Source organism: Schistocerca gregaria, chromosome 4 (genome assembly GCF_023897955.1).
Source record: "Schistocerca gregaria isolate iqSchGreg1 chromosome 4, iqSchGreg1.2, whole genome shotgun sequence".
Taxonomy (NCBI): domain Eukaryota; kingdom Metazoa; phylum Arthropoda; class Insecta; order Orthoptera; family Acrididae; genus Schistocerca; species Schistocerca gregaria.
In genome coordinates, this window is record NC_064923.1 from 102,409,917 (window position 1) to 102,432,281 (window position 22,365).

General features: G+C 43.5%; 1 protein-coding gene across 1 annotated transcript in view; it reads right to left on the reverse strand.

Moving 5' to 3' along the window:
- LOC126267961 (uncharacterized) overlaps positions 1-22,365 on the reverse strand; it is a 77,533-nt gene that overhangs the window by 36,256 nt on the left and 18,912 nt on the right. Inside the window, exon 3 of the mRNA XM_049973295.1 lies at positions 3,141-3,427. Within this exon, the coding sequence (XP_049829252.1) occupies positions 3,141-3,427 (287 nt within the window). The remainder of the gene's footprint in view (positions 1-3,140; positions 3,428-22,365) is intronic.

Below are 22,365 nucleotides of genomic sequence, written 5' to 3' on the forward strand. Positions count from 1 at the left end.
ATAATAACCATTGAGGTCCCTGATATGCAGTGCCTGGCAGTAGGTGGCAGCACAATGTACCTAATGTGAAAAACGTATGTTTCTGGGGGTGTCCGGGTACTTTTGATCACATAGTGTAGTTCAGGTGAGTATCTCTCTGCACTTCCTTTGCCAACGTTGCGTATAGTTCCACTGAAGTAGTAACTTCCTTTGTACAGGATATTCGGAAATTCCTGCTACAATGAAATACAAACTCCTAGGACTTGAAGAGAGGAGTTAGTACATAATACGAGGGTTGGAACTTTTTATTTACAACTTGTATCTATTAGTGGCAACTATATTTTGTACGTGTTTCAAAGTTTGTCACTATGCTGTTCGTCCTGCAGGACCTGACCTTCATTTTGCAGGACAATGCTCAAGCACGTGCAGTGCAAGGTGTAACTGATTTGTTTGACTTAGGGGAGCGTCGTAGGTGATACAGCACTCAGCAGCCCCATGACATAAGGGGAGCCGGAGGTGCCTATGCTGCCCATGTTAAAATCACTAGGCTTGAGGAACATTTGTGAATAAACTACCAAATAGAAAAAATTGAATTTTTTTTACATATAGAATGGTTTAGTACTGCAGTTACGACAGAGGGATTTTTGGAGTATCTTTTCTAGTTTCCTTCCAATTATTTTTATTAATGACCCAAATTTTTTTTACAAACAATTGTTTGCTTGAGTGGATTTTGAGAAAATGTTCCTAATATTCGAAAAATTCTAATTTACGGGAAATACCTATCAAAGTTTCTCTATTCATTTCTGCACTATAGGATGGATTATCAGGGTCTTCTTCTTCTTCCTCTTCCTCTAAAAGCTTCCTCTTCTGTCTTCTTTTCTGACCTATTGTTCCATCATACTTCATATGCCTTTCTCTTCTTTCTGCTCCTCTTAATATTTCTCAGTGCTCGTACAGAGAAAGGATAAGTCTTCACCCCAGCTGTAAATCCTAATGCCTTCAGAACTTCACACTTCACACTGTTCCCTTGGTTGTAGGTTGCTATTGCATCATAAATGCCAAAGTGCAGTGTTTTTATGCTTACAAACACCCTTTTAGGAATCACTTTCCAAATCAAATTGTTTACACAGAAAGACGCGTAGACATTTAGCACAGCCAGAATGGTTACACAAGTCATGGAAAATTGGTTTTATTGCATTTATCACAGCTGCTGGCAAACCATGTTTGTGATCATAGTCCTTTTTTACATTATATTTGCACCAGGAATCTTTTGGGCACAGGCTGTGTTGAGGGTATTCATTGGAAGAGGCAGTATGAAGAAACAATGCCCACACTGAACGTCTACAGAGATACTATGGGTATGCTATAAGGCAAAATACTAGCAATGTTAGTGACATGCGAAAAGCAATCATCTCATTAGGAAGCCTGCCTCTCCCTCCTATTGTCTTTCCATCACTGAGCTTACTTGAACCCAAAGTTTGTTTGAGCCTCTTAGCGCTTCATTTGTCACAGAAAACAATATAGCCAACCTTGGCCTGTTACGCATACAGCGAGTGTGCAGAGAAGATCCCAAACAGTTCGCCAGGAAGTCACGAGAGGGTGTTAGGAAATGGGCGGCCGCTGAATGCACCTATGCAGGCGTGAGGGAAAATGGTAATAACTCCACTTCTAGGGCGAGTAGAACAATAATTTAAATTGGAACATTCCTCTTTAATGTAAACTTTGAATTAATTTTCGGTAGCAAAAAATCGTAATTTTTTGGATTTGACCACCTCCGGCTCCCCTTAAGCCCTCGTGAGTTCCTCTATTTCTAAACGGCATTTGCTTCAGAACTGCTTCAAATTCGTCGGGCAATAGAAAGCGCCACTCGAACCGTCAACACAACTGGCACTGCCAAGAGTATCCTACGACTTCTATACGGCTGGCAACGGGTTATACACAATACTGGTGGCTACTTTGAACTTTAATAGTGGCAAACTATTTATTTACAGCTCGTACAAACACGTATCAATGTTTTACTGACTTTCAAAGTTCCAACCCTCGTATTTTGAATAGGAATCCGTGTCCGGAAACGTACCATTTCCGTCCGACAACGGTTTCAATTCAGATGTGTAACTCGTTCACGTCTCCTAAGGAAAAGCGGTACTACGTCTTATGCTGAGATTTTTCGGTCATCCTGTCTGCCGTACTGCATACTAGTACAAGCAACTATAAATTTGTGAGCTTGCTGTAGAGGCAGGCATTTTCCCGCACGAGTTCCGGCCATGCAGTAGAAACTGAAGAGAGACGAGGTGGGATGGAGAATGTATACCGGAACATGCTTCTGAAGTACAATGTCTGTAACAACGTTGGTGGTCGCCATATGAAAGCACTATTGTAATGGATCAGTACTGTTCTGTACATACAGTACGCTTGGCTCTATTTTAGGTGTCAACACTGAAATATTTGTTTTGGAATAACGTAAATACACACACATGTGCTTAACTGCTAAATTGATGTTTGGAAGGGTTACGTCGCTGCTACTTAATGGTAAAATGAGCCGGAGCAACATCAACATCCGGACCAATCTCAGTCGTGTCTTCCTTGGTTAATAGATCGAACCAGGGGGTCCAGTTGCAAGGCAATCATCGTTCATGGGATCTCAAACCGTGCAATTTCTAGTTATGGGACCACCTCAAGTGTATTGTATATGCAGAGCCCATTCCAGATGTGGAAGCAACGGAGCAGCGTATTTACGGTGCTTTTGACACCGTTGAGATACAGCTTAGGTGACAAAACATGGTACAACACACACGTGCATGTGTTGAGGCACATGGGAACCATTTTCAGCAAATGCTGTAACTGTGGCTGCATGGTACAGCATGTGTTAGACTGCAGGCTGTGTAACAATGTGTGACTGAGTAATTAATCAACTTATCTCCACAAATGTATGGTTCCCAGGCTAGAGACTAGACCTGTTTTGTTCCGTATCCTCTCATCGATCAATCCCTAGAATTTTTACACCCTGTATATTTAAATGTATTAACTTTTTCTACGATTTGCTTGTCAAATTTGACGTGTCGTGTGTTGCAATGTATTGGAGGGTACTGCTATTCCACTGTCACATCTCGACACTACATCCATTTGCTGTGTAAAATCTCTCGACCACGGTGGCAGCTCACCTGCAGTCGGTGGTTAGCGGGTTGTAAGCCCAGGCGCCGGCGCAGGTGCCAGTGACGTAGTTGGGGTCCCCGACGCTGGGACAGAGATGGTAGATGCTGCAGTTGTACGGGTCCGGGAAGTAGCCAGCGGCCCGGCACTCGAAGTCGTTGGCGCTGCCGCTGCGGCACTCTGACAGCTCCGGCTGTGTGCACGCCTCGTCGCCGGCGCTGCACCTCAGACCGTCTGTGCAAGTCTCCAGCGTCGAGGTGGCCAGCCCTCCGGCGCCGTCGCCCACGCACAGTGAAACCTGTCACAGCGCGTGCTGCTGGAGGACAGTACACGAGCTTCCACGCCAGTGGTTCCCAACCGGAGGCAGAGGAGGGGGAGGTAATTATCCCCGTAGGGGTAAAATGTGTGTAACAAAAACCCAGCGACTCGATTCTGTCTGTCACGAATCCAAATTAAACTATGTGATCAAAAGTATCCGGACACCTGGCTGAAAATGACCTAAAAGTTCGTTGCGTCCTCAATTGGTAATGCTGGAACTCAGCATGGTGTTGGCCCACCCTGTCGCAGGCATACCTTCAGTCAGGTGCTGGAAGGTTTCTTGGAGAATGGCAGCCCATTCTTCACGGAGTGCTGCACTGAGGACAGGTATCAATGACGGTCGGTGAGACCTGGCACGAAGTTTGTGTAGAGTCCTGACCTGAATCGTACAGAACCCCTTTGGGACGTTTTGGAACGCAATCATATCCCTGTAATGGACTGGCCTGCACCACCACTCCTCCAAGGCCATGGCATTATGAACAGGTGCTCCATCAGTCGCCATCCCTGAAGTGCTTGCTTAAAACATCAGTTTAGGCCTGTGCTGCGATAGTGCCACGCAAAACAAGAGGTGGAAGCCCAAGCCATTAAACCTCGACCACACCACACCATACCACCACTGCCTCCGAATTTTACTGTTGGCACTACACACGCTGGCAGATGGCGTTCACCCGGCATTCGCCATGCCCACACCCTGCCACCGGATCGCTATATTGTGTACTGTGATTAATCACTCCACGCAACGTTTTTCCACTGTTCAATCGTCCAATGTTTACGCTCCATACGCCAAGCGAAGCGTCGTTTGGCATTTCGTGATGTGTGGCATATGAGCAGCTGCTCGACCATGAAATCAAAGTTTGTACACCTCCCGCCTAACTGTCATAGTACTTGCAGTGGATCCTGATGCAGTTTGGAATTCTTGACCGATAGACGTCTATCCTGACCATCAAATAACAGACGAATAGGGTCGTAATAGGCAGAGACCGCCGAAAGTTGAAGTCGCTTTTGTGCTGTGCGTGTCATTTCACGTTTCCACTTCACTATATATCGGAAACAGTGGACCTAGGGATGTTCGCGAGTGTGGAAATCTCGCGTACAGACGTATGACACAAGTGACACCCAACCACCTGAACAACATCGAAGTCTGTAGGAGAGCAGAAAGGGGCGCTCCGCAGAACTCATGATGTCTGATGACTACTGAGGTTGCTGATGGGGAGTACCTGGCTGTAGGTGGCAGCACAATGCACCTAATATGAACAACGTATGGTTCTGGGGGTGTCTGGATACTTCTGATCACATAATTGTGATATCCCCTGCCCGCCCTCTTAACGCAGCACTTCGCTGTCCGCCACCCCGACCACACTATCCCTCCCCCCCTCTACCCCAGCCTCCTCTTCACCCCCACCCGGTCGCCACTCTCGTCATTTGTTGCTCGTAGTGTGGTTTGTTGCCTGAGACACAGCAGTCTCTCTCTCTCTCTCTCTCTCTCTCTCTCTGCGCGCGTGATTGTGAGTGAGTGTGTGTGTGTGTGTGTGTGTGTGTGTGTGTGTGTGGTGTGCGTGCGCGTTAGGTTCAGTCTTTCCAAACTAAGATTCCAGCCATCTCATTTTAATGTTTTCCTTTAAGGCGCTGAAACAAGGGTAATGAAGGGCACTGAAAAAGAATACATGCTTCTGAAATATGCGCATATAGGTGGTTGCTGAGAATATCATGGCTTGAAAAATATAACAAAAAATCAATCCTTTAGAACTTAGAACGTCAGGATTTGACGGAAACAGCATGTAGAAGAGGTTATCCAGAATCTTTGGTCACATAATTCGGCAGCAGGAGGATAACTTGGAAAATACGATCGTTCAAGGCAAAGTAGAAAGGAAAAATTGCAGGGGAGACCACAGATGTATACAGTAACTTGCCACATGTCTGGTGTGTCTTCTTTATCTGACCTATCCATGCACTCTTTTTCTTCGACGTACTTCATAATGTTCGAATACAGTGTATATTTACACACAGCTCTTTATACTCATGAAGTAATATTTTCAAAAAACCGTGCTGGCTAGTTGTGTTTGACATCCCCTGTCGATAGTACTTATCGTTCTTGTAAAATTAATGCCTTCTGGAAATCTAAAAATATGGAATCAGACACCGTACCTCACAAGCGTCTTCTAACCAAACTGCGTGCCTACGGAGTATCGCCTCAGTTGTGCGGCTGGGTTCGTGATTTCTTGTCAGAAATTGTCACAGTGCGTAGTAACAAACGGAAAGTCATCGGGTAAAGCAGAAGTAATATCCGGCGTTCCACGAGGAAGTGGTGTAGGCCCTCTAATATGGATCAGTAACAATAAAGACGTAGGAGACAATCTGAGTAGCTATCTTAGATTGTTTGTAGATGATGCTGTCATTTACCGTTTTGTAAAGTCATCAGTTGATCAGAACGACTTGCAAAATAATTTAGATAAGATAACTGTATGGTGCAAAAAGTGGCAATTCACCCTGAGTAGGGAAAAATGTGAATTTCCTTTTAGTACTCATCGCGTAATCGAAATTTAGCTGATTACTCACATAAGTAAGACACATCCGAAAGCTGTAAATTCAACCAAATACTTAGGGAATAAAATTACAAATAACCTAAACTGGAACGATCTCACATATAATATCATGTGTAGAGCAAACCAAAGACTGTGATTCATTGGCAGAACACCTAGAAGGTGCAAAAGGTATACTAAAGAGACAGCTTCACCACGCTTGTCCACCCTATTCTGGAGTACTGCTGTGCTGTGTGGGACTTGTACCAGGTGGGACTTACGGATGACATCGAAAAAGTACAAAGAAAGACAGCTCGTTTTGTATTATCGCGAAATAGGAGAGGCAGTGTCACAGATATGATACGTGAACTGGAGTGGCGATCATTGAAATTTCACGTGAAGATCCCGTCGCAATGAAAAGCGCCTTTGTTTTCGCAATCGGAGGAGGAAACTGGTGATTAAAACATTCTGTTGGCACCCACCTACATAGGGAGAAATAATCATCACTATTAAACAAGAGAAATCAGGGCTCGCACTGAAAAAATTAAGTGCTCGTATTTTCCCGCGTGCCGTTAGAGAGTGGAACGGTAGAGAGACAGCTTGAAGGTGGTTCATTGAACCCTCTGCCAGGCACTATACATCTACGTGATTATTGTGAATAGCAGAGTAGAGATGCAGAAGACCGCGAAAACTGGAGTCAGGCTGATTAGAGGATTGTCTTCGTAGCTGAAAATTGGTAATCCATCACACAGACTGTTGATAGTCTGTAAGGGTGGGTCATTGGCAGTTAATATTTTTCATGTCATAACTGCTGATACAACAATTTTCATCAGACGGGCGACAGAAGATTGTCCGGGAGATGCAGAGACCACTTACTTTCTATGAGGTATATGTGGCCCGTCAAGTCCATTTTGTAAAGTGTTATACAGTGATCAGAAAAGTTTGCACATCAAGATTGGGTATCTAGCTGAACGTCTGGCTTGATTTGTTACTTCTAAGGAGTTCGTATTCACTGTTAAATAGTATTGGTTGACGGGGTGATAAGCAACGATGGAATGTGATGGCATGCAGCTGAATGCGAGTCAGTCCTGTGGAGCTTATCATGAAACTGGCTATTCTTTAAGGCGTACTGCAGATAGCGTGATAATACGTTTCGTAGGCGCGGGAAAAAAAAATGGTTCAAATGGCTCTGGGCACTATCGGTCTTGACCTCAGGTTAAAGTAGTTCTACGTTCTAGGGGACTGATAACTTCTAACCAACCTAAGGGCATCACACACATCCAAGCTCGAGGCAGGATTCGAACCTGCGACCGTAGCGCTCGCGCGGTTCCAGACTTTTTCCCGTGCCGGCCGGAGTGGCCGAGCGGTTCTAGGGGACAACAAACATCCAGTCAATTGGTCCAATGGTTGCAGGTGGTAATAACTGCAATGTGACACACTTTTCAGGAGGGATAGTTTGTGTGTAAGAACCTACTCCTTTCGAGCAGACAAGGAATCGAGCAAAAGCAAGGTTTTTGACCAGTTATTGGCCAAAAGCAGTGCTCATACCATAACTGCAGTTCCCTTACGCACATTTTCTCTCTCTCTCTCTCTCTCTCTCTCTCTCTCTCTCTCTCTCTCTCTCTCTCTCTCTCTCTCTCTCTCTCTCTCCCCCTCTCATTGACGTGGTCTTGCAAGGGCAGTGGGAAATATTTTCGTCACAGCAAGAAAGATTTGTAGGGGGCAGAGCACCTCCAACTTCTCGCAGCACAATAGCTGTTAATGTGGGTGTTAAATTGGCTGGAAAGTTATCTAGCAGCTGTAGTTGTAGGTATAATGCAACGTTTCCTTTATGTATCGTCAAAGTGCTAATAGTGTTGATGCAACAGTTGGACAATTGCTCTGTTTTGTGAGTTACTCGTCGACTAAACAGTTAAGGTATCCATTGCTGAATACAGCATGAGACTTCAGAGTGTTGTTTTAGTCCCGCCCCCTGTTGCCATTAGGAGCGAATATTGTGGTTCCATGGTAGACAATATGTGGGGTATCCAGTGCTGTAAACATCAGTGACAAATGTGATGTGACAGTGATACGCACATATACAGATGGCAGTAGGTGGCGTACCCAAGGTATAAAAGGACAATGCATTGGCGGAGCTGTCATTTGTACTCTGGTAATTCATGTGGTAAGGTTTCCGATGTGGTTATGAACGCACGACAGGAACTAACACAGGTTGAACGCGGAATGGTGGTTGCAGCTATACGCATGGGACATTTTATTTCGGAAATCGTTACAGAATCCAGTATTCCGAGATCCACAGTGTGAAAAGTGTGCTGAGAATGCGAATTTGATTACCATTCAGCACGGATAACGCAGTGGCCGCCTGCTTTCCCTTAACGACCTAGAGCAGCGTTGTTTGAGTGGATTTGTCAGTGCTAACAGACAAGGAACACTGTGTGAAATAACTGCAGAAATCGATAAGGCACGTATGACGCACGTATCCGTTAGGACAGTGCGGTGAAATTCCATATTAATGGACTATGGCAGCGAACAACAATGCGAGTGTCTTTGCTGACAGCACGGCATCGCCTTCATGGCCCTCTCCTGGGCTCGTGATCGTATAGGTTGGACCATACACGGCTGGAGAACCATGGCTTGGTAGGGTTCGAGTGGGCTGCAGTCGACAATCTGACCAACAGGTCGATGGCTTCGTGGAGTCTTCAGTTGCTAAGAGTTGTCAGCAAGGTTCGTGCAAGCTGGTGGTGGCTCCAAAATGGTGTGGACTTCATACGCAATGGACTGCGCGCTCTGATCCAACTGAACCGATCATTGTCTGGAAGTGGAGACTATCTGAGCAATTCATAGACTTCAAGGAGCTGAACATAAACATGTTTCCCAAGTACTATTTGAAAAGGAAGGGACCCTTACTATTTTTAAATTCAGTTGTTAGCTTAATACTTTCATGCATGGAATTTAATATCTGGGCTAAGTATTTTTTACACAATTTTGTAATGTACTTTCTTCTACTTTTGTGGTACTGCGATGTGAGTTTTATGTGTATAGGTTAGCAAAGTAAGGTCTTATGGGACCAAACTGCTGAGGTCATCGGTCCCTAAGCTTGCACACTACTTAATCTAACCTGCCAGGTGTAAAAAAAAAAAAAAAAAAAAAAAAAAGTCGTCGTCAGTCCTGAGACTGGTTTGATGAAGCTTGCACATGATAGAGTAGCATGGAGAAACGCTTCATCTCCCAGTACCTACTGCAACCTACATCCTTCTGAATCTACTTAGTGTATTCATCTCTTGGTCTCCCTCTACGATTTTTATCCTCCACACTGCCCTCCAATACTAAATTGGTCATCCCTTGATGCCTCAGAACGTGTCCTACCAACCGATCCCTTCTTCTAGTCAACTTGTGCCACAAACTCCTCCCCAGTTCTATTCAGTACCTCCTCATTAATTATGTGATCTACTCCTCTAATCTTCAGCACTAAAGTCGCCGAAGGCATAATGGAGCATAGAGAAGTAAAACACGTTGTGTTAACAGTTTGGAATCCTACCAGAACGTTGAACATTTCGTGCAAATTTGCAGTCCTTTTTGTGTTAAAAAAAGTTTTTTTTTCGGACCATCTTCAGTTTGGGGAACCTGTTCAGGCTCATTCTGGAACCCGTGCTAGACAAGTTTTGTAAAACTGGACTGAATAAAATAGAGGATCATGAGAATATTTTTACATGGAATAACAGGGCGAGAATCCAAAACGAGATTTAAAGAACATGGGTATACGATCAACAGTTGCGCATTAGGCATTCATGTAGAAGATAAAAGCCGTACGCTGGCAGAATCAGAAAATAGCATGACTATTCTGCACACAGAGAGGAAGGGAAACAATCTGAACATTTTGGAGCGATTGGAAATACATGAATTCAGTCAAGTGGATCCAGAACAGCTATTAAACGAGAAAATCGGTAGTGGTAGGAAATAGCTTTTACGTGCCTCTCTCAACAAATCGTCAGGACGACTAAAAAACCATCATAACTGTCGCAACTACTTTTCTGAAATTGGTGTATAGACAGCCACCTCTCCCTTCAACGTTGTGTTCACTAATCTTGATAATGCACAAAAAATTAATAGGTTGATCAGTGAATAAATTTTCCTCTTGAACCAATTTCAACGTTTGTCATTGAACTGTCTGACTAAACGACCAATCAAGAAAAGTTCGTTTGTAATTATGTTATCTTTTAAATAGAAAAAGGAAAAGTTCTGAACGTTCATCAGAGAACTATTCACATTTCAGTGAATCAAGACAAAAAATTTTCTGTAATTCTGATACGCTAATTTTAAGATAAATAAGTATTATAATATGTTGAAAGGTACAATTTCGTGCCCGTATACTGCAGTGCTGCTTCTTTTATTGTGTTTAAGTGCAGGCGGGCAATCTCCTTTGCCTTAACCACTTTTTACGTGCAGGCACGCTACGTATGTTTTCGTTTTTTTTTTTGTTTTTTACTATTTCAACGGGCATAAACAGTTTGGTGGCACACCGATAGCCGCAATAATGAACCACAGTATGGGACAATTGTCTTAAGATTTTATATCTGATGAACAGTACAGAAGGATCTGTTTAGATTTGCAATTACACTTCTTTAATCTTCGACAAATGGTGCCTTTCCAAGACAAGACATTTTTACGCAATTCGCAGTAGTACAGAGAACAAGTACATTAGATACCTGTTTTTTAATGTACCTATATACTTCTACTTGTTGTTGGTTACGGTTTTAATTCTTAGTAAACATGTCGGGATTTGCACAGCCGCGTTGCCGTAATGTGGTGCCCTCTTGCACCGCGTGCTTAACTAGCAAGTAGGAGCACACTAGAGTAGCAGTTTTGCGTAGTCCTCCTCACGACTAACATAATTTAAACATGAAAAATAAAAATCTATGAGTAAAGAACAAGCTGTCACATTCACGAACTAAAACATGACAAAGTTATTTTTGCTATGGATGGTATGTATTGGTTCTGATACTTAGTTCCATTTTGCGCATTCTTGTTAACATTTGGTGTTTAAAAAATATCTGTAACAAATTGTTATATTGTTTACAGCAGGAAATCTGATGAAGGGCAGAGGCCGAAACATGTTTTGGTGCATTTATTCCAAATGACAACTAATTCCTGTTTCTTTGCGACTAGCCACGTTTTCTAAAATCCAGTCAACTATGTTAATAATAATGCCACTACCGCAAATTCAGTTCGACATACGTAAGGTTAGTTATGATTGGAAAATTACAGTAAAGAAGGAAATGGTTGGTGTAAATCCAAAACAATTTGTATGATCTGGTGGTGATATTAATTTCTATCCACAAGCGCAGAGTGTAGAACAGTAGACGCTGTTTCGTGTCTTATTAATGGTGGATTTGTAGTGACTGTCTTGCTTGCCTCTACACTTCATCTTTTCTTGCAATGCATTATGATCTTCGCCTCAGAGTTTGTGCGAATCAAATATATGAGGTGAGGTTCTGCACAATGCAGAGACAGCCGGCCACGGTGGCCGTGCGGTTCTAGGCGCTTTAGTCCGGAACCGAGCGAGTGTTACGGTTGCACGTTCGAATCCTCCCTCGGGCATGGATGTGTGTGATGTCCTTAGATTAGTTAGGTTTAAGTAGTTCTGCGTTCGAGGGGACTGATGACCTCAGATGTTAAGTCCCATAGTGCTCAGAGCCATTTGAACCATTTTGAATTCAGAGACAGCAGCCATTATACATAACAGGACTGATTTCATAATTGCTGAAGGAACACGGATACCAAATGAGATCCCATACGACAATTCACGCTAAAAACGGATTAGTGATTGGGATGCGATGACAAGACATACCGTACACAGATATGCAGATCAGGACGTGGACACGTCAGTCTCCAACTATAAATTCCACAGAATGCCACACAGTGCCCAGTTGAGTCTAGCTGCCAAGGGTTCTCAAAATTTCCCTCTCATTAAACATTTCATGAATCCTGGTGCATTGACGAGACACCTTGTTTATTTTGAATGTCAATACAATTTTAAAAAACGAGGAAACTGTTGTATTCAGTGATAGCTACAACTTTATAAATAAAAGCTGTTGTTAGTTTTCAGTTCGAAGACTGGCTAATACTGCAGCCTACATCCTTCTGAATCTGTTAACTGTATTCATTTCTTGGTCGCTCTACAATTCCCCCCCCCCCCCCCCCCCCCCCAGACTTCCCTCCAGTACTAAACTGGATCCCTTGATGTCTCAGAACGTGCCCTCCTTTAAGTGAGGTTGTGCACCAAATTTCGTTCGTCCGCAGTTCTGTTCAGTACCTTCTCATTGAGTGTTCCACCCGTCTAAATCTTCAGCAGTCTTCTGTAGCACCACATTTCAAGAGCTTCTATTCTCTTCTTGTCTTATCTGTTTATCGTCCAAGTTTCATTTCCATATATGGCTACACCCCATACAAATACTTTCAGAAAAGACTTCCCAACACTTCAGTTTATATTCGATGTACCAAATTTCTCTTCTTCAGAAACTCTCTTCTTGCCATTGCCAGTTTATATTTTCATAACTGCCCAAATAGGGGGGACAGTTTTCGTTGCCCAAACAGCAAAACCTATCCACTGTTTTAAGTGTATTGTTTCCGGATCTAATTGCTTCAGTATCATCTAATTGCTTCAGTATCATCTGATTTAATTCGATACCATCGCGTTACCCCTGTCCTGCATTTATTGATGTTTGTATTATATCTTCCTTTCGGAACACTGTCTATTCCGTTAAACTGCCCTTGTAAGTTTTTGCTGTCTCTGACAAAAACCACGAGGTTTGCCGATGACATCGTAATTCTATTTCTTCTTCCTGAACTTTAATTCCTGTTCCAAATTTTCTATTGTTGCCATTGCTGCTTGGTAAGGGCACAGACTGAATAACATCGGCGATAGGCTACAGCCCTGTCTCAATCCCTTTTCAACCACTGTTTCCCTTTCCAACCACTGTTTCCCTTTCATGCCTGTCGACTCTTTATAACTGTCGCCTGGTTTATATACAAGTTGAAAATAGCCTTTCTCTCCCTGTGTTTTGCTCTTGCTACCGTCAGAATTTTAAAGGGAGTATTCCAGTCAACATTGTCAAAAGCTGTCCGAGTCTACAAACGCTATAAACGTAGGATTGCCTTTCCGCAACCTATCTTATAAGGTAAATCGTAGGATCAGTATTATCTCACTTGTTCATACATGCCTTCACAGTCCAAATTATTTTTCCCGGAGGTAGACTTCTCCTAGTTTTTCTATATAATTTTGTTGTGTTTTTTTTTTTTTTGCAAATAATTCGTCTTAGCATTTTGTTTTGCTCATTCTGACTATACGAATTTTTTAAATTTTATTATGATTTTCATAGTATTTTATTTTCCAACCATGTGTAATAACATGTTATTAATAGTTTTTCGCCGAGCACCTACTCACTCCCCATGGGGCAGCAGTGTTCCGCAGAACACAGTTTCGGAAATCACTACTGCCTCTGGTATGGTGCCAGCCGTTATGACCCATAGTAGCTCGAGGTTTCACCTCAGCTTCCGGTTAACTGTTACTAGCGGTTCGTGGCGACACCTTCGCCTACTGTTCTTGATACTCAGTTGCCCTGACCCCTCTTTCAGCAGTCATTGAATCAGATTGTACAGACAGTTGCCAAAACACACTCACGCAAGGAGTCGACCTTCCTCAGTCCTAATGATGGCGGTAGGGTGAATGTACGCGGGCGACATACGCCAGAAAAGTTCCAGTAATGTTCGATACACTCAGTAACCAACATAATCTCACACCATTCTTTGTCTGTGTGAATTGCTTTTTCTCTATCCAAAATTCTCAAAATAAGATAGCATAAGGATGAAATGTTAATACACATGTCCTACAGGCATGAAAATAGAATATTTGTTGCAGAGTTTGGTCAACGGTTCGTGGCACTGAACTATCCATTTTCGTCGCTGCATGTAATACGAGCCTCTTGGCTGAAGCAACTGGTTTTCTCTCACAAGGCGTCAAAATATTCCATCCGAAACGGAGTGGGTTACTGGAGCTGGGCCTCATCTACAGGATAGGACGAAGGCTACCTCCGGGATTTTAGGGAACCGTTGGTGCGAGCTGTCCCACTGATATTGTGACGTCACGAACGTTGTCTGGCGGAGCTCCAGGGTGAAGGAAACAGTACTACAGTGCCCAGCCACGTTAGTATGGCCACATGTCCAAAGCCTCAATAACCACGTTTTGTAGCGCGGACGTGCAGTTAAAGATTCCGTGAAGTTCTGGAAGGTACCGGCAGGAGCCACGCCCACACAAACTCCGTGGCCAGCTGGGTTTCTCAGTTTAGAATCCACGGCACGGACAGCCCGATCGAAGTGCTCCCTCTCCCACCAACGTCCCCGGAGAGAATATGTGGGAGTACAGTAAACTCATCACAGTGCTTCTCCAGCTACGCATTTACACTGCAAACTGGGTGTATCGTCGTACTCGAAAACGCCATGGCGCCGAGGAATAACAAAGTGCACGGAGTAGTGGGCATGTTCCCGAAGTAGAGATGCGTACTTCGGTTGATCCTTTGCGCCTTCCAGAGAGTAGAGATCACCCTGAAAATGCCACGATGACGTTCTTCAGACTATAATGCTTCTCGCTGCAGTCTAGAACCTGCCGACGGTTGTTCCAGGGACATGCACGCCAACCGCCATCTGTCGGGTGGAGCATGGAACTTGTTCATCTGAAATGGCGACAGCAGGCCATGTTCAGATGTGGTATTGCCGTGCAGATTTCGGCGTTCATCGTGGATGAACAGCAGTCAGAATGGTTGCACGAAATAGGCGCCTGCTGCGGGGGCTCCTGTGCAGCAACATACACTGAACACCTGTGAGTACCGGGCGTGAGTCGTGCTTCGGTAGCTCAGTTGGTAGAGCACTTGCCCGCGAAAGGCAAAGGTCCCGAGTTCGAGTCTCGGTCGGGCACACAGTTTTAATCTGTCAGCAAGTTTCATATCAGCGCACACTCCGCTGCAGAGTGAAAATCTCATTCTGGATACACTGAACAGTCGTTGACGAGAGATGGTTGGCAGCCCCTTGATTCATATGGGCGGTCGGTGGAACGCAGAGTCGCCCGTACACATCCCCGTGTCTGCCGTTCACCCATGCGCTGTGATGGACCACCGTTGCCTCGACGCCGGTTTTGCTTAGCGCTATTGAAACGCAATTCACAGGTGGGCTGCTAGATTTGTTACTGGTAGGTTCGGACAACACGCAAGTGTTAAAGGAAACGCGTCACCTACTCACACGGGAATCCCTGGAGGAAGGCGACGTTCTTTCCGAGGAAAACACTACTGAGAAAATTTAGAGAACAGGCATTTGGAGCTGAATGAAAAACGATTCTGTTGCCTCCAACATACATTGCGGTCCACTTGGATAGCAGGCCGCGGTGGTCTCGCACGGTTCCAGACTGCGCGCCTAGAACCGCGACTGCTACGGTCGCAGGTTCGAATCCTGGCTCGGGCATGGATGTGTGTGATCTCCTTAGGTTAGTTAGGTTTAAGTAGTTCTGTGGTCATCAGTCCCCTAGAACTTAGAAGTCCCATAGTGCTCAGAGCCATTTGAACCAACCCACTTGGGTAGCTGAATGGTCAGCGCGGCCGAATGCTGTGAAAAGCGGCCCAAGTTCTATTTCCTCCTGGGTCGGAGATTTTCTCAGCCCAGGGACTGGAAGTTAAGCGTCGGTGGGGATTACAGCACAAGTAGCCCAAAATGGCGTCAACTCAAAACTTGCACCAGGTGAACGGTCTACCCGACGGGAGGTCCTAGCCACACGACATTTCATTTTTAACGTACACTGCGCGTAAGGACCACGAAGATAAGAGAAATTAGGGCTCATATGATGGCAGATAGATAGTTGTTTTTTCACTCGTTCTATATGCGAATGGAATAGAAGAAATGACTAGTAGTCGTACGGGGTACCCTCCGCCACTCACCGTCAGATGGATTGCGGAGTATCGACATAGCTGCCCAAATGTGCTTCCAAATCTTGATATTTAGATCTAAATCTGCATCTATTTTCAGAGAATCAATTAGGAGAAGCAGTCAAGATCGAAGAGTCTCTCATTTGTTGAAATGGTCGCGTAAACGAGTCGAAACCGACTATCTTCAAATTACGAACGCTGAAAAAAAAAATTAGTTAGGGAAGTTAGCCTTTACAAAACATATACCATCTGACAAAGAATTAGAAATGCTGGAGCTTGATACTTGGCTGGAGCTTTAATGTATTACTGGTCTTTAGTACAGATCATGTTGAGTGGTGTTTATCCATTTGCCTTTAGTTGCCGACTTGGTGAACAGCTGCATGTAATCGCGACGGTACGTGCTGCATAACAGTGGCTCCTGTGCCAAGAGTTTATGTACACAATTTAACGCGTGCATTTCCTACATTACGTGAGCTGCAGCCACTGGGAACTTAACTTACGTGAAAAAGCAGTGTAACTTTTGAATGAATTTTAAAAACAGTAGGATAATTGTATGTATAACATTATACATAAATGACTGTTTTAATAATGCAAGTCTTTAATATTCTTGCTATAAACTCATGAAAGAATTTCAAATAGGAACACCAACAGAAAGAGTGATAGTATAGTTGAAAGCCAGCTGGTCACGTGCGTTTGGTGCTTCTATAAAAATACTACAGAGCCACTAGTATGGCGGTTGTTGTTGTTGTTGTTGTTGTCGTCGTCGTCGTCGTCGTCGTCGTCGTCGTCGTCGTCGTCGTCGTCGTCGTCAGTCCCGAGACTGGTTTGATGCAGCTCTCCGAATATAGATTTAAGTGTTAGGAGTAGTTCGATGTTAACAAATTTCTCTTCTTCAGAAACGCTTTCCTTGCCATTGCCAGTCTACATTTTATATCCTCTCTACTTCGACCATCATCATTTATTTTGCTTCCCAAATAGCAAAACTCCTTTACTACTTTAAGTGTATCATTTCCTAATCTAATTCCCTCAGTATCGCCCGACTTAATTCGACTACATTCCATTATCCTCGTTTTGCTTTTGTTGATGTTCATCTTATATCCTCCTTTCAAGACACTGTCCATTCCATTCAACTGCTCTTCCAGGTCCTTTGCTGTCATAAAAACTTTGAGGTTCGCCGATGACATTGTAGTTCTTTCTTCTCCATGGATTTTAATACCTACTCCGAATTTTTCTTTTGTTTTCCTTTACTGCTTGCTCAATATACAGATTGAATAACATCGGGGAGAGACTACAACCCTGTCTTACTCCCTTCCCAACCACTGCTTCCCTTTCACGTCCATCGACTCTTAAAACTGCCATCTGGTTTCTGTACAAATTGTAAATAGTCTTTCGCTCTCTGTATTTTACCCCTGCCTCCTACAGAATTTGGAAGAGAGAAAGCTTTTGACAATATTGACTGGAATACTCTAAGTCTGCAAATACTAGAAACGTACGTTTGCCTTTCCTTAATCTAGCTTTTAAGATACGTCGTAGGGTCAGTATTGCCTCATGTGTTTGAACATTTCTACGGAATCCAAACTGATCTTCCCCGAGGTCGGCTTCTACTAGTTACTAGTTTTTCCATTCGTCTGCAAAGAATTCGCGTTAGTATTTTGCAGCTGTGGCCTATTAAACTGATAGTTGGATAATTTTCACATCTGTCAACACCTGCTTTCTTTGGGATTGCAATTATTAAATTCTTCTTGAAGTTTCAGGGTATTTCACCTGTCTCGTACATCTTGCTCACCAGATGGAAGATCTTTGTCAGGACTGGCTGACTGGCTCTCCCAAGGCCGTCAGTAGTTCCAATAGAATGTTGTCTACTCCGGGGGGGTTTCGACTCACGATAGTGCATGAAAGGTCTTTCAGTTCTCTGTCAAACCTATCTCCCATTTCATCTTCATCTACATCCTCTTCCATTTCCATAATACTGTCCTCAAGTACATCGCCCTTGTACAGTATATACTCCTTCCACCTTTCTGCTTTCCCTTCTTTGCTTAGAACTGGGTTTCCATCTGAGCTCTTGATATTCATACAAGTGGCTCTCTTTTCTCCAAAGGTCTCCTTAATTTTCCTGTAGGCAGTATCTATCTTACCCCTAGTGAGATAAGCCTCTACATCCTTACATTTGTCCTCTAGCCATCCCTCCTTAGCCATTTTGCACTTCCTGTCGATGTCATTTTTGAGACGTTTGTTTTCCTTTTTGCCTGCTTAATTTACTGCATTTTTATATTTTCTCCTTTCATCAATTAAATTCAATATTTCTTCTGTTACCCAAGGATTTCTACTAGCCTTCATCTTTTTACCTACTTGATCCTCTGCTGCCTTCACTACTTCATTCCTCAAAGCTACCCATTCATCTTCTACTGTATTACTTTCCCCCATTCCTGTCAATTGCTCCCTTATGCTCTCCTTGAAACTTCGTACAACCTCTGGTTCTTTTAGTTTATCCAGGTCCCATCTCCTTAAAGTCCCACCTTTTTGCAGTTTCTTCAGATTTAATCTACACGTCATAACCAACAGATTGTGGTCAGAGTCCACATCTGCCCCTGGAAATGTCTTACGACAGAGATTTAGGAACCAGGTTTTAAATTGTACCATTATATAATCTATCTGAAACCTGTCAGTATTTCCAGGCTTCTTCCATGTATACAACCTTCTTTTATGATTCTTGAACCAAGTGTTAGCTATGAATAAGTTGTGCTCTGTGCAAAATTCTACCAGGCGGCTTCCTCTTTCATTTCTTAGCCCCAGTCCATATTCACCTACTACGTTTCCTTCTCTCCCTTTTCCTACTCTCGAATTCCAGTCGCCCATGACTATTAAATTTTCGTCTCCCTTCACTACCTGAATAATTTCTTTTATTTCATCATACATTTCTTCAATTTCATCATCATCTGCAGAGGTAGTTGGCATAAAAAACTTAGACACAAAGCCCATGCCTACTACAGTATTACATCTTGGCCACAGTAATGCGTTCACTATGCTGTTTGTAGTATCTTACCCGCCCTCTTATTTTTTTATTCATTATTAAACCTACTCACCCCTATTTGATTTTGTATTTATAACCCTGTATTCACCTGACCAAAAGTCTTGTTCCTCCTGCCACCGAACTTCACTAATTCCCCCTATATCTAAATTTAAAAAGGGAAATGGATAGGTTAAATTTTCTAACCTACCTGCCCGATTAAGGGATCTGACATTCCACGCTCCGATCCGTAGAACACCAGTTTTCTTTCTCCTGATAACGACATCCTCTTGAGTAGTCCCGGCCCGGAGATCCGAATGGGGGACTATTTTACCTCCGGAATATTTTACCCAAGAGGACACCATCATTTAATGATACAGTACTGCATGCCCTCGGGAAAAATTACGGCCGTAGTTTCCCCTTGCTTTCAGCCGTTCGCAGTACCAGCACAGCAAGGCCGTTTTGGTTAATGTTGCAGGGGCAACAGTCTGGATGATTGATCTGGCCTTGCAACTACTGAAAAGGTTGCTGCCCCTCTTCAGGAACCACACGTTTGTCTGGCCTCTCAACAGTCAGATAGCCGTACCGTAGGTGCAACCACAACGGAGGGGTATCTGTATCGCTGAGGCACGCAAGCCTCCCCACCAACGGCAAGGTCCATGGTTCATGGGGGGAGGAGCACGCCACCATCTCCAGTCAAATGGGTAAATACCACACTGTAGTGTCTCTCAGCTTTTGTAAACGTTAAGCAGAGCTCCCGCGAAATATCACGCCACAGTTATTTTGATCTTTGTCCATGTTATGAAAATGCTTATTGATTACAGATGTCAGCCTTTTAATATCTTCACAGTGCTCATAATGAGATGATGACCGGTTTTAACACATTTATACGGTCATTTTAATAAGTGAGATTCTGCGATCTTAACTTTTTTTTCCAAATGATCATAAAGAACCAATCGCTGTCACCGTTTTACCATGTTGTATAAAATTATTTTTCCTTATTGATAAAAGTATAATCTCAAAGTACCATCTACGACAAGTCTGAGATAAGCTGTATTTGTATGTTACTGAAGGTTCAAATGGCTCTGAGCACTGTGGGACTTAACTCCTGAGGTCATCAGTCCCCTAGAACTTAGAACTACTTAAACCTTACTAACCTAAGGACATCACACACATCCATGCCCGAGGCAGGATTCGAACCTGCGACCGTAGCAGCAGCGCGGTTCCAGACTGCCACTTCAGTAACAGCCGGTCAGGGTGGCCGAGCGGTACTAGGCGCTACAGACGATATTAACAGTAGTGCCCCAAGACATTTCGCGAGGACGCACATGCAGTTACTTCGATGACTCTCCATTGAAGATACTCTGAGGATTTTTTGGTGGCGAGGACGCAGTCACGCGACAAATTTCACTTCGTACCATAATACGATCATTCTTCCGGTATTGGGCGTAGATATGACACCGAGTCAGGTGCTTTCCGAAAGTCAAGAAGCACTGTATCTGCCTGAGGCAGTTTGATCCATGGCTTTCAGGATCTCGTGTGAGAGAAGCGCAAGCTAGGTCACACATGGTTTTATTTTGAATCCGTGCTGGATGGCGTCCAGGAGGTAATTCCCTTGGAGATACGCCATTTCGATTAGGTATGACCTAAGCATTACTGGACCTGTTGCGTGGAATGAACATTCTAATGAGTACAGAAAATGGTCGGAGAGTAAATCGAAGGAGGATCACAGTAATGAGAACTGTCAGAAAAGAGAACAGCGAGAAACTTAATACCAGAATTGGTGATTACCAAGTAGACAAAGTTAAAAATAACCCACAACGAACGGAACAGGGAAGACATAAAAAGCAGACTAGCAATGGCAAAAAGTGATACTGACAGACATCTCTTGACCAAGAGTACAAACTCTGGCCATTATCTCAGGAAGAAATTTAGCATATACGGCTGTGGTCCAAACGTAGATTCTCACAGTGAGACATGGGATGTGGGAAAACCGGAATAGAATGGAAGAATTTGCGATGTGGTGCTAGGGAAGAATGTTGAAAATTAGGTGGGCTGGTAAGGTAAGGAATGAGGAGATTCTGTGCAGAATTGCCGAGAAAAGGAATAAATGGGAAAACTCTAACAAAAAGACGGGAGAGGATGATATTCTCTGATGTTTTAGCAGATCTTATAAGTTCCGTGCTACTAGGAGCTGCAGAGAGCAAAAACTATAGAGAAAGACAGAAATTGGGGTACATGCAGCAAATAACTGAGGACGTCGGTTGCAAGTGCTACTCTGAGATGAAAAGGTTAACACAGGCGTCTGGCTGGTTTGATGTGGACCGCCACAAATTCCTCTCCTGACGACCGAGAATACGTCCTAAGTTTATAAAACAGACGGATGTGAAGGACAATTGAAGAAAGCACAGATCGTGTCCATCTGCCAGAAGGAAGCAGGAGTGCTCCGCTAAACTACCGACAAAGTACAGCGGACATTCTTTTTTTGATTGAGACTTCTACGGTACATTATCGTTAAACAGGCGTTTGTTCAATATTAGCGATTTTGCCAATGGCATGCCTAAATAAAGCTGCAGGAACCCTTTTCTCAATGCCGCTGACAATGTCCGTATGAACTCGTCTTCCCAGTGCTGCGAGAATTGAACTAGGCAGCTCTCCTGGATCTTTCTTTGTGGGAAGGAACATTTGACAATGGGGCCAGGAACGCAAAAGCGCAGTCAGAACTCCAATTCCAGTTACGTGTGCACTAATATTCGGATATGTTGACGTCGTTCAACTGTGCCACGGCCGCCAGCGCATCGTCCTCATAGTAGTCACCGACTGCAAGCGTTCTCTTTTCGTGAAATTGGTCGAAAATGACATTTTCAGATTGATCTCTCCTAAACAATTTGATGCATCATTTGTCGAATAATTCTAACTGTATTAAGAGATAATAAAGTGTAGTTTCTATGATTTGTGTAAAAAAAATCTAGTCTTTCTTCACCATTTACTTTCAAACTGACTCCCTCTATCGCCGGAACTATTCGATCTAGAAGGCTGTGGTTTGAAGATGTTCATTCCTTGAATTCATGTTAATGTTAGTGTTAAGAGGTCGGATGCAGTATGTAAATTATGGATAGTTATGAATGTAATTTTTCCTTCTAGTGCTGTAATTATATACATAATTGTTCCTTTTGGACTGTAGTGGATTATTTATTCCCTCATGAAGTTTTTTGTGTAAATATACTGCGAAGGAGTAGTCAGATTGCTCAGCTTCTTAAACAGACGTCTGCAAAATGATCGTGGATGAGTAAGACACATTCTTCAGAAAGCCGGTGTTAAAGAAAGCTTCATTGCTCAAAGATAAGTTGTCCCCAGAAAATTATTCCATATCACATTGTTGAATGAAGATGTGCAAAACATGACAGAATCATTGCAAATCTAG